At 51.8% G+C, this 13,208-nt stretch overlaps 1 protein-coding gene across 6 annotated transcripts in view; it reads right to left on the minus strand.

Annotated features, from left to right (window-relative positions):
* The window catches only part of NRP2 (neuropilin 2), an 88,583-nt gene that overhangs the window by 45,571 nt on the left and 29,804 nt on the right, over positions 1 to 13,208 (minus strand). For all 6 annotated transcript variants that reach the window (XM_075756442.1, XM_075756440.1, XM_075756441.1 and 3 more), the window contains exons 4-7: positions 10,012 to 10,242; positions 9,292 to 9,447; positions 7,250 to 7,419; positions 6,000 to 6,155 (exon numbers count right to left, since the gene is read on the minus strand). In XM_075756442.1, the coding sequence (XP_075612557.1) occupies positions 6,000 to 6,155; positions 7,250 to 7,419; positions 9,292 to 9,447; positions 10,012 to 10,242 (713 nt within the window). The remainder of the gene's footprint in view (positions 1 to 5,999; positions 6,156 to 7,249; positions 7,420 to 9,291; positions 9,448 to 10,011; positions 10,243 to 13,208) is intronic.

Here is a 13,208-nt window from a genome sequence, read left to right on the forward strand (position 1 = left end):
ATGGCACCTGACTTCCAGCTCTAGTATCAGCCGCACTGGCAGGATCTGCCCCCGTGAATCTTGTTTCTGAAAAGCCCCAACTGATGACAGCAAGCCATTGCTTCGCACCCCGCTCAGCATAACAGAAAGGGGCCATTTTCAGAGGGCAGGAGGTGGGTGCCGTTAGAGAAGCGGGGTCCTCCCACGTGCCGGGCCCTTCAGCCTCCTTCCCGAGCAGAAATGCATTGCGAGCCCGCAGGTCCCAGTGCTGCCGACCAGGGTCTGACCCTGAGCATGCGGTTTCTCCGCACTGAAAATGCTGACCCTGGAGCCCGAGCACAATGTGGAGAGAGTCCCATTGACTCAAACAGGCTCTATATCCTGCCTCAAATTAGCACTCACGGCATGGGAAGAACTAGCAGGAAAATGTGTGAAATTGGGAGCGCCAAGAAAGCAAAGATTTCTTCCCCCTTACCAAAATAGAACATTGCTATTCCTCCCATCCTATCTGCTTCTCATCCCACTCAGCACATATTTTGAGCCAAGTCTTCGAATGGTGTAAATCAACATATCGCCATCGAAGTATAAGAAGTCACAGTAATTTACACCAGCAGAAAAAAAAAAATCTGGCTGTGATCTAGGGAGATAGATAGATACACACTCAGCAGAGAGCACACATGCGCACGTACATACACACGCACACGCGCTGAAGGGTGACGGAGCCAGAAGACGAATGGGAAAACCATTAACAAATTAAAAGCACCTTCCAAGAAGCAGTCAAGGGAACTCATTTTCACTGCTGCATCTAAAAGCTGCTTATCCCCTCCCCATATACTTTACATTTACTTCCGTCTTAGTCCAGTCGGCAGGTCTACACGTAAAATTAAATTGATAATCAATGAGAGCTGACCTACTTAATTAATTTGCTGCAGAAAGCAAGTGGTGGGAGATGAAGTCTAGGCTAGAGGAGGATTGGGCAAGTTTTCCATGTGCACATGCATGCAGGCTCCGCACCAATACTTGCTGGAACCACCACAGGGTGATGGGGGGATTTTTGAAGCTGCATTAGTTCCAGTGAGTATGGGAATTTTGCCAATGGCAGTTTGGAGTGAAGAGAGTGAAGGACAGGGAGACAAAAAGCGCTGCGAAGTCGAAGAGGCAGTGAGTCAGGGAGGGGGCAGGAGGTAACCTCTCTCCCGCTTTATTTATTGTGCTGCTTGGCCACTAGGCAATTTCTTGGGGAGCTAAAGAAAGCGGCTGGGGGAGGCAGCGGAGAAGGCCAAGGATGGCAGCAGCCCTGCCTTCGTCCGTATGTATGTGTCTCTCTGGACCCACTAGATTTACTGCAGGATTATGTTACTCCCGTGGAGACAGAGCCCTGGAACAGAGCATGCTAACAGGATTAGGGCTTCAGGATTTAGAAAGAGAAGCATGAAGGAGAAAAGTAGGGGAGATGATTATTTTCCTTGTCAGATAGGGAAGGCATAAAATGGGGCATGTTTGATGGTGGGAGGATTCTGGCTCGAGTGGAGGGTGGATAGTTCTGGATTTATTAAATCCAGGAACAAGGAGGTAAAAGAAAAATGATACTTGGCAACACTCAACGAAGCACAGCCGTCTGGGCAAGGCACAGTGTGCTGGGCTGGGCTTGCCAGCGCTGTGTCTTTGAGAGGCTCCACTCAGATCCAGGAGTCACCAGGGACACGAGGAGCGGCACACTGTTAGCCTGCAAAGAGATACCAGGCCCAGAAGGACAAAGCTGCAGCCTTGCTAGGAAAGCGAGGGCTGTAATTCTCCCCTGGTACTGCACCAAGGGTGAATGCGGGGGGCTGCCTGTCCCGAAGCCTGAAGTCTTTGTCCTGCCTGCAAAAGCAGCAGAAGCCGGCTGGGACCTGGGGATGCTTCTGGGCTCTGTGGCCTTCTGGTTGATCACACAAGCTTTTCCTGAGTTGTCCAGACAAAGAAGCCACAGGACCGAAAGCTTTTCTCTCCCTCCCCAGGTGGATGAACACAGAAGACTGCATTAAGAACGGAAAGGACAGAGGAATGCTCCTAAGGGAAGGCACAAGGGTCTCCAAAAAGTCATCCTCAATATTCCTGCCAGCACCAAACACCTCTGATGTCCCCAGCTCTATGCACAGATGAGATACTTGGCTCTGCAGCAATTCAACCTGCCTTCTTGCATCCACCTGAAATACCACCCAGGAAGGTCAGCTGATGACAAGCACAAAGCCATCAAAATGCGTAGGAAATGGAAAATGCGCATCAGCTGGATCTTGCTGCCATTTCCATTGACTTCTACAGATTGTCAAAGTAAATGTTTCAGTTGCGTCCTCCTATTTCACACATAGGGCAATGGAGGCAGCGAAAGCACACATCACAGTCCCAATGCACCCCGAATCCTGACACCCATCCTGTCCCCCAGTCCCTCACCACACTAGATGATCCCTGTGAGCTGACCTCTGCAGTTACTGAGAGCAGCTCAGCCCACACAGGAGCTGGAACCTGAGACCTTACAAAGAAGGAAGTGGATCAGAATGGATGAGCGCTTTGTTTTCTGACAAAATCCTCATAGTTGAATCTGTCCGAAGAAAATAGCCAAAACCAAAAGTTCAAATCCTGCCAGGTGCTCTTTTCCTTCCTTGGGTTCAAGAATGAGTTGTTGTTTTCTAAAGACATTTGCAACCTGCTAGATAAGATCTCGGCACGCACACCAGGGTCGGTGCCTGGAAGATAACCTCTGGGGCCACTGACCCTGGGTGACACAGAGGGGGATGCAACAGGGAAGGCCAGAGCCAGAGCAGCCGTTCTGGGGCAGAGGTTGTTTGGCCCTCTCCCATGGGGACGTGCTGGTGGGTAGTAAGGGGCGAGTGTGGGGCAACATGTGGTAGTGGCCGCTCTCCTCCCCATCGCCTGTCTCAGGGGACACACAGGAAGATAGCTCTGCACCTTTGGCCAGATCGCTGGGTTAGCCTCTCCCCCGGTACCAAGCAAGGACAGAGCATCACCCCCTCGACAGGGCGACATCTGGGGTGTGCTGTGCTTTGGGAGGAGCGGGCTGCCAGGCAGGGGGAAATCCCGGCAGGGATGGGGCAGAAGGGGGAAGGTGTGAGTGTGGGCCTCCTCTCCTGCCGGTTTCCCACCCCAGAAACGCAGCAGCGCTTGGCACGGAAACAGCCCAGCCAGCCCTGTCTGCTGCGAGCACATATTAATCTTGTTTTCCTCTGCTTCATCCTGCCTTTCCCATTTCCCTCACTGTGAGTGCCAGCAGCTGGGGACTCAAAGGTGAGCCATCATGTTTCACAGGGAAACACCCTGGCCCCACTCTCCTCCAAAACACCAGAGGGAGGGGAAGTGGGGAGAGGGTGTAAGAGAGGAGGTCAGAGCTCCCCATCCTCTGCAGGGAGCACCCCTGTCCCCTCCTGTCCTGCACTCGCTGGTTTTCTCTTGCTTTCGTTGCCTGATGAAGATGTAAATGTTAGCTGACCCGCCTTATAACATGGCAGAGATTTGCTTTTGGCCCACACAGCCGACAGAAATTGAGAGCAGTGTTTGATACACCCCATATGCCTATCTGTGCGTGCGCATATATATATATATGTATGTGTGTGTGTATATATATATATGTATATGTATATATCTGCATGTATATAGAGGAATAGAGAGTCCCTGTCTGTCCACCCCCTTCCCCCTCCCCGCTCCTCATGGCACCAAATCAAGCTGCGGCAGACTTGACAAATCTATTTGGCACGGTTCGCTCCACCGTTGCAGCCTGAACTGTGCGGAGTGCCGCACTAACGCAGGGAGGAATCTGCACCTTGAGTACAGACATCTGGGAACTTGCCTAACGCAGGAATGGCAGGGATTAATGCGGGCGGGGAATGCAGGGCTGCAGCCCCCCAGCACCGGGCCTGTGAGCGAGGGGCTTTGCCCTGGCCCCGCTGTGGCTCAGGGCTGGCAGCCAGTCATTTGGTGGGGAGGGAAAGCAGTCACCCGGATGCAAGGGGCAGGCAAGCCACCAAAAAGCAATTACTTATCCTCCAGCCTCGGGAAGTGTCTGCTAAATTGAGGCCAGAACATGGGAACGAAGCGAGACTGGAATAAAGGAGTGAAAAAGGAGGTTTGATTTTTTCCTCTTTTTTAAGAAGAGAGAAAACAGAGTAGAAAAAAGCTGATAGGACTCGAGGGCCAAATCCTGAAATGGTGGCAATTCACGTGGCTATGGGACTACTTTGGGTTGACACCAGCCAGGTTTTAGGGTCTGGCTGGAAATTGGCCCAGCCGCACTGAAACCAGCCGTGCTGTCCTGCTCCACCCTGGCTGAGGACCCAGTGTCCAACACCCAGGACTGGAAGTACAGGGTATCTACTCTCCCCTGTGACTAAACCCACCCTCCAGGACAGATTCCCAACCCCAGTTAGACTCCAAAAGGTGAATTTATTGCCAGTGGTTATTTGAAACACTGAAATGTGTATTTAGCCCACCTCTTTGCCCGGCGTGCTGCCAATCTCCCATCTGCCTCGGCTTGCAGAAACAGCCCCAGTGAGACCTCAAACTCACCCATTTCCACGGGTGAGGAGAGACGGCCCTGGTTCACAGGAAGGTCTGCCGTGGCCAGTGGGTCCTGGGAGAGCATAGAGCCTCCACACCAGCACAGGACCACCACCTTTGGGTTATATGTGAGCTCTGCCATGAGCTGCGGCTCTGGAACCAGGGTGGTCTGGGGGAGCCCAGCTGTTGCGTCTCCTGTGCGGTGCTGGGCTGCCCTGTGTTTCCATCTCCCTACCTCTAAAATAGGACTAACACCACCTTACTGCCATGCGAGGAGGTTAAGTACTCAAAATATTGCAGGTATGAGACCCTGCTAGGGGCCTCTGCACAGAGAGGACTCATTCTGGGAAGCAGAGTGAATTTGAACTGTGTGACACACTGGGGAAGGGGAAATCACACGGCCCGGAAGGGAAGGAAATGTCTGGATGAATCCTGGACAGGGCAGGCTACTGCATTTCATGCCAGCAGCGCCTGTGCCAGAAGAGGGAGGGGACAAGCTAATTTAACAGAAGCGCTGAGCAAGCAGAAATTGCTGGGACATGCATGCGGGGGAAGACGTGTGGGACCCCAGCCACTGAGTTCACCCAGACAGATTACGGCACGTCCATGGGGAGGGCCTGAGCTGCGGCAGCAGCGCTGGTGGGCACCACAGAGGAGCAGGGAAGGGCTTTCGGTGGTGCCCTTAACCAGGGGACAACCACATGACTGAGGCAAGTGACAGGGCAGGATCAGCCCAGCACCACGGCTGCCTTAACCCCTCTCCCCATACACCAAAGCTCCCATGCAGACCACCTCGAGCTTGCCTTGCCTGGCCATACAGCAGCACCCACAAGGCTTGGAAGGGCTGAACACCCATATTTACCCTCCCTGCCTCTCGCTCCCATCTCTGTGTGCCTCCCAGAAACACGATGAGAGTGTGCAGCGGCTCCCAGGGCTCAACGCATCCTTGCCGACCGTGCCTGCTAGTGCAGACCCAAAGCTCTGGCAGCCTGAATTGCTCCTCATTATTTATTGTTCATTTTGTTCTCTGGGATGGTGCGATCCCCTCTTGGGATTTGTGCCCTTTCATTTCCAGGCCTCAATAACTCCTGAACTACAGTTTCATGTGGTTTTGTGATTGTTAACCCAGCATGCAGACGGGGCTATGACCATAAAAGCTCAATGAATCTTGTATGGCAAAACACAGGCTGTGAAAGCATTTTCTCCTTCATTTGCAGTCAAAGAACATACTCTCGCCACCACGAAAGATGCAACAGCAGCCAGGTTTTCCAAGGAATAGTGTTTCCTCATTGCTGTGCAGTGGAGAAAGGACTATTTCTGCTCAGAGTATCATCAGTCATTTAGCCCTCATCAGAAAAAGGGTCCCTCACAGATTAAACTCTCTGAGCCTGTAAAATCTTTGTTCTATTTTCTCCCGTCTGCTGCAAGACTCACCAAGGTGCATGCAAAAGAGACAAAAAGGCCTTTACCTTGTGGTTTTTCCCGTGTCGGTACATCATCCAGTCCTCCCCATTGGTGCTGACCTCCAGCTTGTAGGTACGGACATAGTAGCCATTCTGGGTTTCTCTGGAGATGGCACCCTGTGTAGCAATGGCTGTGAGCACTGTCAAGAAGTGGAGGTCCACCTTAACCAAGGAAAAAAGGGATAAGAGAGAGAACGGTGACCACTTGAGAGCCCACGCTGGCATAGTTAGTTCCTCCTTCTGTCTCTGAAACATGAAAAGGTGTGAATTCCATCTGTCTCATTCCATCTGTGGACACACATTTCAACAGGCACAAACCCCCTGGGCTGACTTCAGCAGGATGCTTGCAGGTAGGACCATGGGACAAGAGTAACTAAGAATCTTCATGTCTGTCCATATGGGACCATCACAAACCCTTCTTCCTGCCTCAGACCAAGCAACAGGATCTGCACAGAAGTTCATGTCCATTAAATTAGGACAGAGGATGACTTTTTCCACATAAAATAAAAGCATGATGTCCAATTAGTGCTGCAGTTCCTGGTTTTCCCTCATGGGGGTTTTGTTGGGGTTTTTTGTGGGGGTTTTTTTCGGGTTTTTTTGTTGGGTTTTTTTTTTTACAATGTGGGTTGAGAAAGGTCAGCAGATCTGGCTTGGTAGCACTGCCATGAATGAAAAATGAGATGTCTGCTAGAGGCAATGACATCCACCACCTCCCGTTCCTAGTGCCCTTTAGCAAGCAGAGTCTCATGGCGACGTGACACAGGCAGAAGCCCTCTGTGGATAGATGCTGTGGATCTAACCAACTCCCAGGGAAAGCCTTTGCTCTGTCAGCCCCCTACCTGACGTCAGCCCGCTCACACTCCCCGCATCACTGATGAGATAAATATTATTCTAGTTGTTTTTCCATGTGCCTCCTGGAGACTTTGGTCCTCAGGCTAGTGGTGAAGTCAGTGGCCCTTGTAAGTGGCAGAGGTCCCTCAGTCTCTGTTGGTATGCTGGGAAGTCCATCAAGGTTTTGGGCAGGAAGGAGGGGGTGGGAGATGGACAGCAGGTCGAGTCAGCCCTCGTGCAGGCATGCTAATGGGAGAGCCAGTCTGTCGCATTTCATGGAGGCACTGCAGCTCCCCTGCTGCTCGCTCCCCATGAACCACGGAGGCAATAAAAAATTCAACAAGCCTTATGGTCAAAGGTCAGTTCAACAGCGTAACACTCCATTTGGTGGGGGAAGAGGCAAGGGGGCTGCAAAGCGTGCGTACCTGGAGGTACTCTTTGTTGCTGTCTACGTTGGGGGTCCAGCCGTTATCATCACTGTTGAGCCGGCTCTGTTGAGGAGTCCATCGCCCATCTGAGTAGGTGGAGGAGGCACTGATCTGCATGTTGGAGATCCTGCCAGACTCCATCCCCAGCGGCACGTTGCACTGGAAGTCTGGAGCGGACACACGCACAGAGATGACCTTACAGTTTCTGTACTTCACTCCCAAGTGGAAGGCAGCCCTGAACTATCCCCCCCAGCTAACCCCAAGCAAAGCTGCCTGCCTGGAACGATGAACAGATCTGCACCATCTTGCAGGTTGTGTGTGCTCACAGATGGCACAGATGAAAAATTACAGACGGGCAGCTTTATGTTTGCATGCCCCTCTGAAAACTAACACAGTCCAGATCTTTCTCCCTTTCTCTATCTCCTTCACCTTTGCAGTTTTGACAAAATTCTGTCCCTTCCCTCCATCCATCTCCATCAAGATGTCCCAAGTCCCCTTGCCACAAAGTTCCCCGTCTTCTTGAAGGCCGGAGGTGAAATCTAAGCACTGAGAAGGCAAGGAAGTACGGGCAGGCACAACGGGAGGGTGCTTACTGCTGTGCTGCCGGCAGGAACATCAAGGCCTGGAATGGGAAGTCTAAAGGTTTTGTGTGCGTGTGAGAGTATGGATGCATGTGTGTATGTGTCTGTGTATACGTGCATTTGCTATATGTGGTATCAGACCCATAAGAATTAACCAGCCAAGAGTATGAAAGACTCCGGTATGCTTTCGTTTGGGTTTCCTCACTTCTAAGGCTTTAAAAGTCACAATTAGCTCAATCTTATTGCACGTCTCATATATTTTATGGCAGCTGTCCTGTAAAAACAATAGCAAAGAAAACGTTGATTGGAAATACCACATGGGCCAAAGCGTGCCGGTGCTGTAAACCAATGGGGCTCCACCAAACTGCCTGTGTTTTTAATGTGGCCAAGTCAACCCCAGGTGGAAATGATGGGCCACGATCTCAGTGGTAATATTAAAGTTACGATTTTACACCAGCATAAATCAAAAGGCCTGGCCCTTTAACAGCTCTTGTGCTTGATTTCTCAAGCTTTGTGTGTCATTAACATTGTATTTCCCAATCCTATTAAAGAACAGAATAGAAAGGGGATTAAAGAACAGATCAACTGAGAGTGGATATAGGTAATGGTGAAGAGCTCGTGCTTGTCTGTAACTCTCACAGCCCCAGCAGAACATCCCTAACTCAATCACAGAGCAAGAGGCTGTAACCCAGTTGCCCTAGCGCTGCACAACCCCTACCCTACTGTGCTCTCTGTCATGGGCTTTCAGTGTTGGGTCAGGGACCCCCTCTCTTACTCTGGGACTGAGGAGTTTCCTGAGGGCTGCTTCTGTTGTATCACAGGTTCGCTGCTAACAGAGGTTGAGAACTGTAGCTCTGATGTGAAAAAAACCGTGGGAAAACAAACTGAACCTTTCCTTGCCTGCAAGCATTATCACAAAGAATCAAAATGCTCTTCATTCTCAAAACACACAACTTCCTCACTCCACATCAATTTACCTCCCTTAACAAGGGATCTAAAACAAATTTTAGTTTGAAATTCTTAGAGCTTTAGGCATTTTTTAATTAGACAAGAAATTCCAATTTGTAGTTCGGGGCTGTGAATTTTTGAAAAAACAGAGAGAGGGGAGTATTTTCCCCCATGCTTTAATGAAACCACTGTACCTGCTGGGCTAAAGTCTTCCCCTAAATCCTTTGGGCTGAGCAGATACATGAAGGATTCTATCCCAAAAGGTATTGAGAAGACTTCACAAGCAAGTGAAAAAGTCAAAGAAAGGTCAGAAAGTGTGATTCTTACTGAAATCTCACTTTTAAGAGAAACAGAGAACACACCTAGTGTAACCGCTGTCTGCATTGCCAGTGGGGGACCAGCCCCTGGACACACTCCTGCCTGCCTCACTCTTGCATGTGCCAGGTGAAAGACTTGGGAAAAACAGGTGACACAACTGCCTAAAGTCATACACACACATTCCCAACTTACTTTCTGGGACTTCCTGCTGGATCAAGTAGTACTGAGCAGAGAAACCGTCTTTAGCCACTGCCAGGTCTGTGTGGAAGGTGAGCGAGAGGACGCCAGTGGTTGAGCGGATGTCCGACGGCATCTTAGTGCCACAGTACCTGCCTATCAAGGGGGCAACTGCAAAAGAAAGAGCAGCAAAGGTAACGCCTGCTTTTCCACCAGCCTCCTGGTTCACCAGCAGACTGGCATCACTCACCAGAGATGCCTTAGCAGGACCCATCGGGATAAAAGAAAGGCTTTAGGGATGGACTATTTTTTATATCCGCTGGCCTGGTGCCATGCAGTGCACCACGCAGAAATATTCACTGCAGCAGGCACTGCTCTGCAATTCCTGGGAAATGCTCCAATCTGCTCTGTTTTTCAGTGTTGGTATGGGGTAGGAAGGTCCTCTCAGCACTGTACGAACCCACTGCCCTTCCCCGAGGGAACACCGGTGGTATCTTGAAGTGTCCCACGGGGCTTTTCAGATCAGTGGTTACAATAGAGCAGAAGTTAGGGGTTTAATGCATGCAAGTGTACCGTCCCCACAGCTGGCCATGGAGCACCCTGACGGCAGGCTGCATGCTGCAGCTACGTCTGAGGTAAGGCACCTTTGGTGCTCAAGCACAGATTGCACAGGTTTGGAGCTTCGTGAGACACCAAGAGAAGCTGAGGAGAGCAGCGCAGCACCCCGTGGCTTACCCTGAGGGATGCCATCCCAGATGTCCAGCCAGTCGTACTTGCAGTCTCCTTCCCCTGCCTGCAGCGGGTCATGCTCGAGGTCGAAGAGCAGGAAGTGGAGGAGGATTTCTGTCTTCGGCTTGGCTATGATGGTGAAGACGCAGTCTAGGTTGTGTGGATACTTGTCAGGGAAACCTGGAGACTCAATAGTGCCATTGGAAGCAGTGAAGTTTCTGGAGCAGTCCTCAGAGCCTGTAGTGGCAGGAAAAAGCCCACAGCCTTAGCAACAATGCAGCTTAATACCAACAGCTCGACACACTGTGGAAACCCCATTTTGAGCTTAGAGGGGTTGCGTATTCACTTCTGGAAACGTCCTGTAACCCAAGAGCTGTGTGAATTCCTGCAAGGACCAAGAGGGTGATTTTCAAAGCTGTCCACAGGTGGAGAGACAAGGTCTGTGTGTTCACTGGAGTGGACAGCATGTGTCTAAATCCCTCAGACAGCCCTGCAAATGTAACCCACATGCCACTGCTCATCCCCGTGCCAATTACTCCAAAAACAGGACTAGGAAAGTGATCCCATCCAAAGCCACGGCTGCGATTTGGCAGGCCAGCACCCTGCCGTGTCCCCCACGCCAGTGGTGGTGGCCCTGCTGGGGAAGGGAGGCCATGCCAAGCTGGGCTGGGCTTCCCCTGCCAGCCCTACTTGCTGTCTGCTGGGCTCCCCAAACAGCGACCTGCTAGCAGACCTGCAGAGGGGCAGGCCAGCATGCAGGGGGCTGCCGTCCACGGTCCTCACTGCTGCGGCTGCCACCCAGCTCCAGGTCTGATGGAGGAGCCCCTGTTTGGGGAGGGGGCTGCCTGGGAAGGGGCAGAGAGGAGTAATGGGGATGCCATCCCTTTGGAAAAATTTGTCCCGAGGGACTTGTCTCCTGCAACGTCTCCCTCTTTGGCATGGACATCTGTGCCTCAGTTTCCTCTTGAGAGAATCTGGAAGCACAAATATTTACACAGTGAAAGGGCTCGGGGGAGGGTGCCAATGTCTCCACTGTTAGCTGGAAACTTTTGGAAACCCTCGGGAAGCGTGCAGTTAGCCTGCAGAGCCCCAAGTCCCACGCAAAGGATGAGGGGCAGCTCCAGCATATGTTCCCGCTCCACGGCTGTGGCAAGAGTGGGGGGTAATGGGGGGCATCCCTGATCTCTGCTGAGAGGAGGAACAGAGCCCTCTTTCTTACAGACTGAGCCATCCACACCAGAAATGCAAGTTATTTCTATCCTTAAGGAAGATCTATGCGTGGCGAGGAGAGCAGACAATGTTGCCTCTTATTTATTGCTGACCTCAGCACTGGCCTCAGCTGCAGCCGGGCCAGCTCCGTGCCCCCTCTCACACAGCCAAGGTGCCTCAGGGTGGCCGGGGAAAGAGGAATTTGTGTCGTATTCATACCACGGTGACTTTGAAACCCCTGCGCTGTGGAGACAGGACAATAGGCAACAGAAATCTGCAGCCTGAAGCTATCAGAGGCAAAAGGGGATGTCAAGAGGCTGCTGGCCACCGCTGCAACCCGGCATTAGCATTCACAAAGGTTTCTGCTTCGGTTTTACTGGGATACTCTCCTTCTCCTCTATAAACCCTTCTGCTCCAGCTCTTCCAGGCAGCATGAGCCTTCCTGGGACTAATGGGAGACTTGTTATTCAATTCAGCATTAACCTACAGGAGTCAGGCCAGCAGCCCGCAGTAATAGCAGGATCCCGGCACTGCATTATGCAGCGCCTAGCTGGAGAGCTACTCAGGAGAGGCTCTTAATTGACTTCCTAATGAAGCAGCCAGCTTTTCTGGTGTGAACCTGTGGGGTAAAACACAGAGGCAAAAAATAAGGCCAAACACAAATCACAGTGTAACGCTGAAAACAGGGATAAGGTTGTACTTCGTTCCAAACAGCTTGAGAGAGAAATAGATAAATAGGGAAAATAACGCAAGCTCTGAGCTAGGGAGAAAATCAAAGACTAAACCCAGAGTCAGGGACTGTCCTCTAGAGACAGGAGAGAGACATAACTATGTCACTGCATTAGACAACAGCAGTCTCCTCATGGGGGGCTCTTATCGCATTTGGAATCTTTGTCTACAGTTTGGCTGATACCAGCAAACACGACGATCAGGTTTTTTATAAGGAAGCTGCAGATAATCAACGGGAGTCATGCTGGCTTCGGCTGCATGGACTGGTCTGAGAGGAGACTTTGATGCCCAGCGATGGGGAGCTCAGGCTAGCTCTGCCAAACTGACTCATAAAGTGAGCAGCAGGGAGGCTGGACCAGCCAGGGCACGGCTCTTTTGTCAGCCCGAAGCCCGCTGACTGATACCCATCAGGGGATTCAAAGACTGGTATGCAGTTGTTTGTATGCAGATTGCTCCTCTCTCACACCGCGATAAGGGAAATTTAGCACAAGGTGTGGAAATAAATGCTCAGATGAAACGAGTTGGTTTTTTAGGTCACCTTTAAGAAAGAAAGACGCTGCAGCCATACTGCCTTTACTGATGTGGACGATGACAATCTGATGACCTTTAAAGCTGGTGACACCCTTGCTGGCTATGCTGACAGCTCAGAAGGAAACTTTGCCCGTGCCTGCCTGCAAACAAAAGGCAGGGTTTGCTGGTACTGCGGTGGCGCGGCAGCCAGCGCTGCCCACTGCCCTCCCTGGGAGCCCTGGTGGGCAGGTGGGCTGGGGGTGCTCCTGGATCACAAGCTCATCCCCGCTCCCAGGCCAAAACCTGCCTTGCCAGGCTGGATTTTGTGGGCTGTGGCTGGAAGAAAGCATGGTTATTTCTGGAGAGGATGGCTGCCTGCGGGGGGTGGTGGTGGTGAAAGAAGCCCCAACACCACTTGAGACCTGAGGGCAGCTCTGCATGGACCTACATCAAGGGACACAAACTCAGTTCCAGCCTCCATCCAACATCTGCTCTCCTCCAGAGAAGCCTTTGCTTCCTCTCCCTCCCTGCCAGCAGCAACAAAACCTCCTTTTCCCATAAATTTGGCCCCTTGCTGGCTCCCACCCAGGCAGACGTGGTTCCTGCCTGCCGTCCCTTCCCATTGCCACACTCAGTCTGACCTGGCCACCTCAGCCAGCTGGGCCACCCACATCGCCCATGCCCCGGGGACTCAAGGCACGGACCCGATGTGAGGACAAGCACAGCCCAGCGCAGTCTGCTGGGCTCAGAGGGGG

This window comes from Balearica regulorum, chromosome 6, assembly GCF_011004875.1.
Source record: "Balearica regulorum gibbericeps isolate bBalReg1 chromosome 6, bBalReg1.pri, whole genome shotgun sequence".
Classification (NCBI taxonomy): Eukaryota; Metazoa; Chordata; class Aves; order Gruiformes; family Gruidae; genus Balearica; species Balearica regulorum.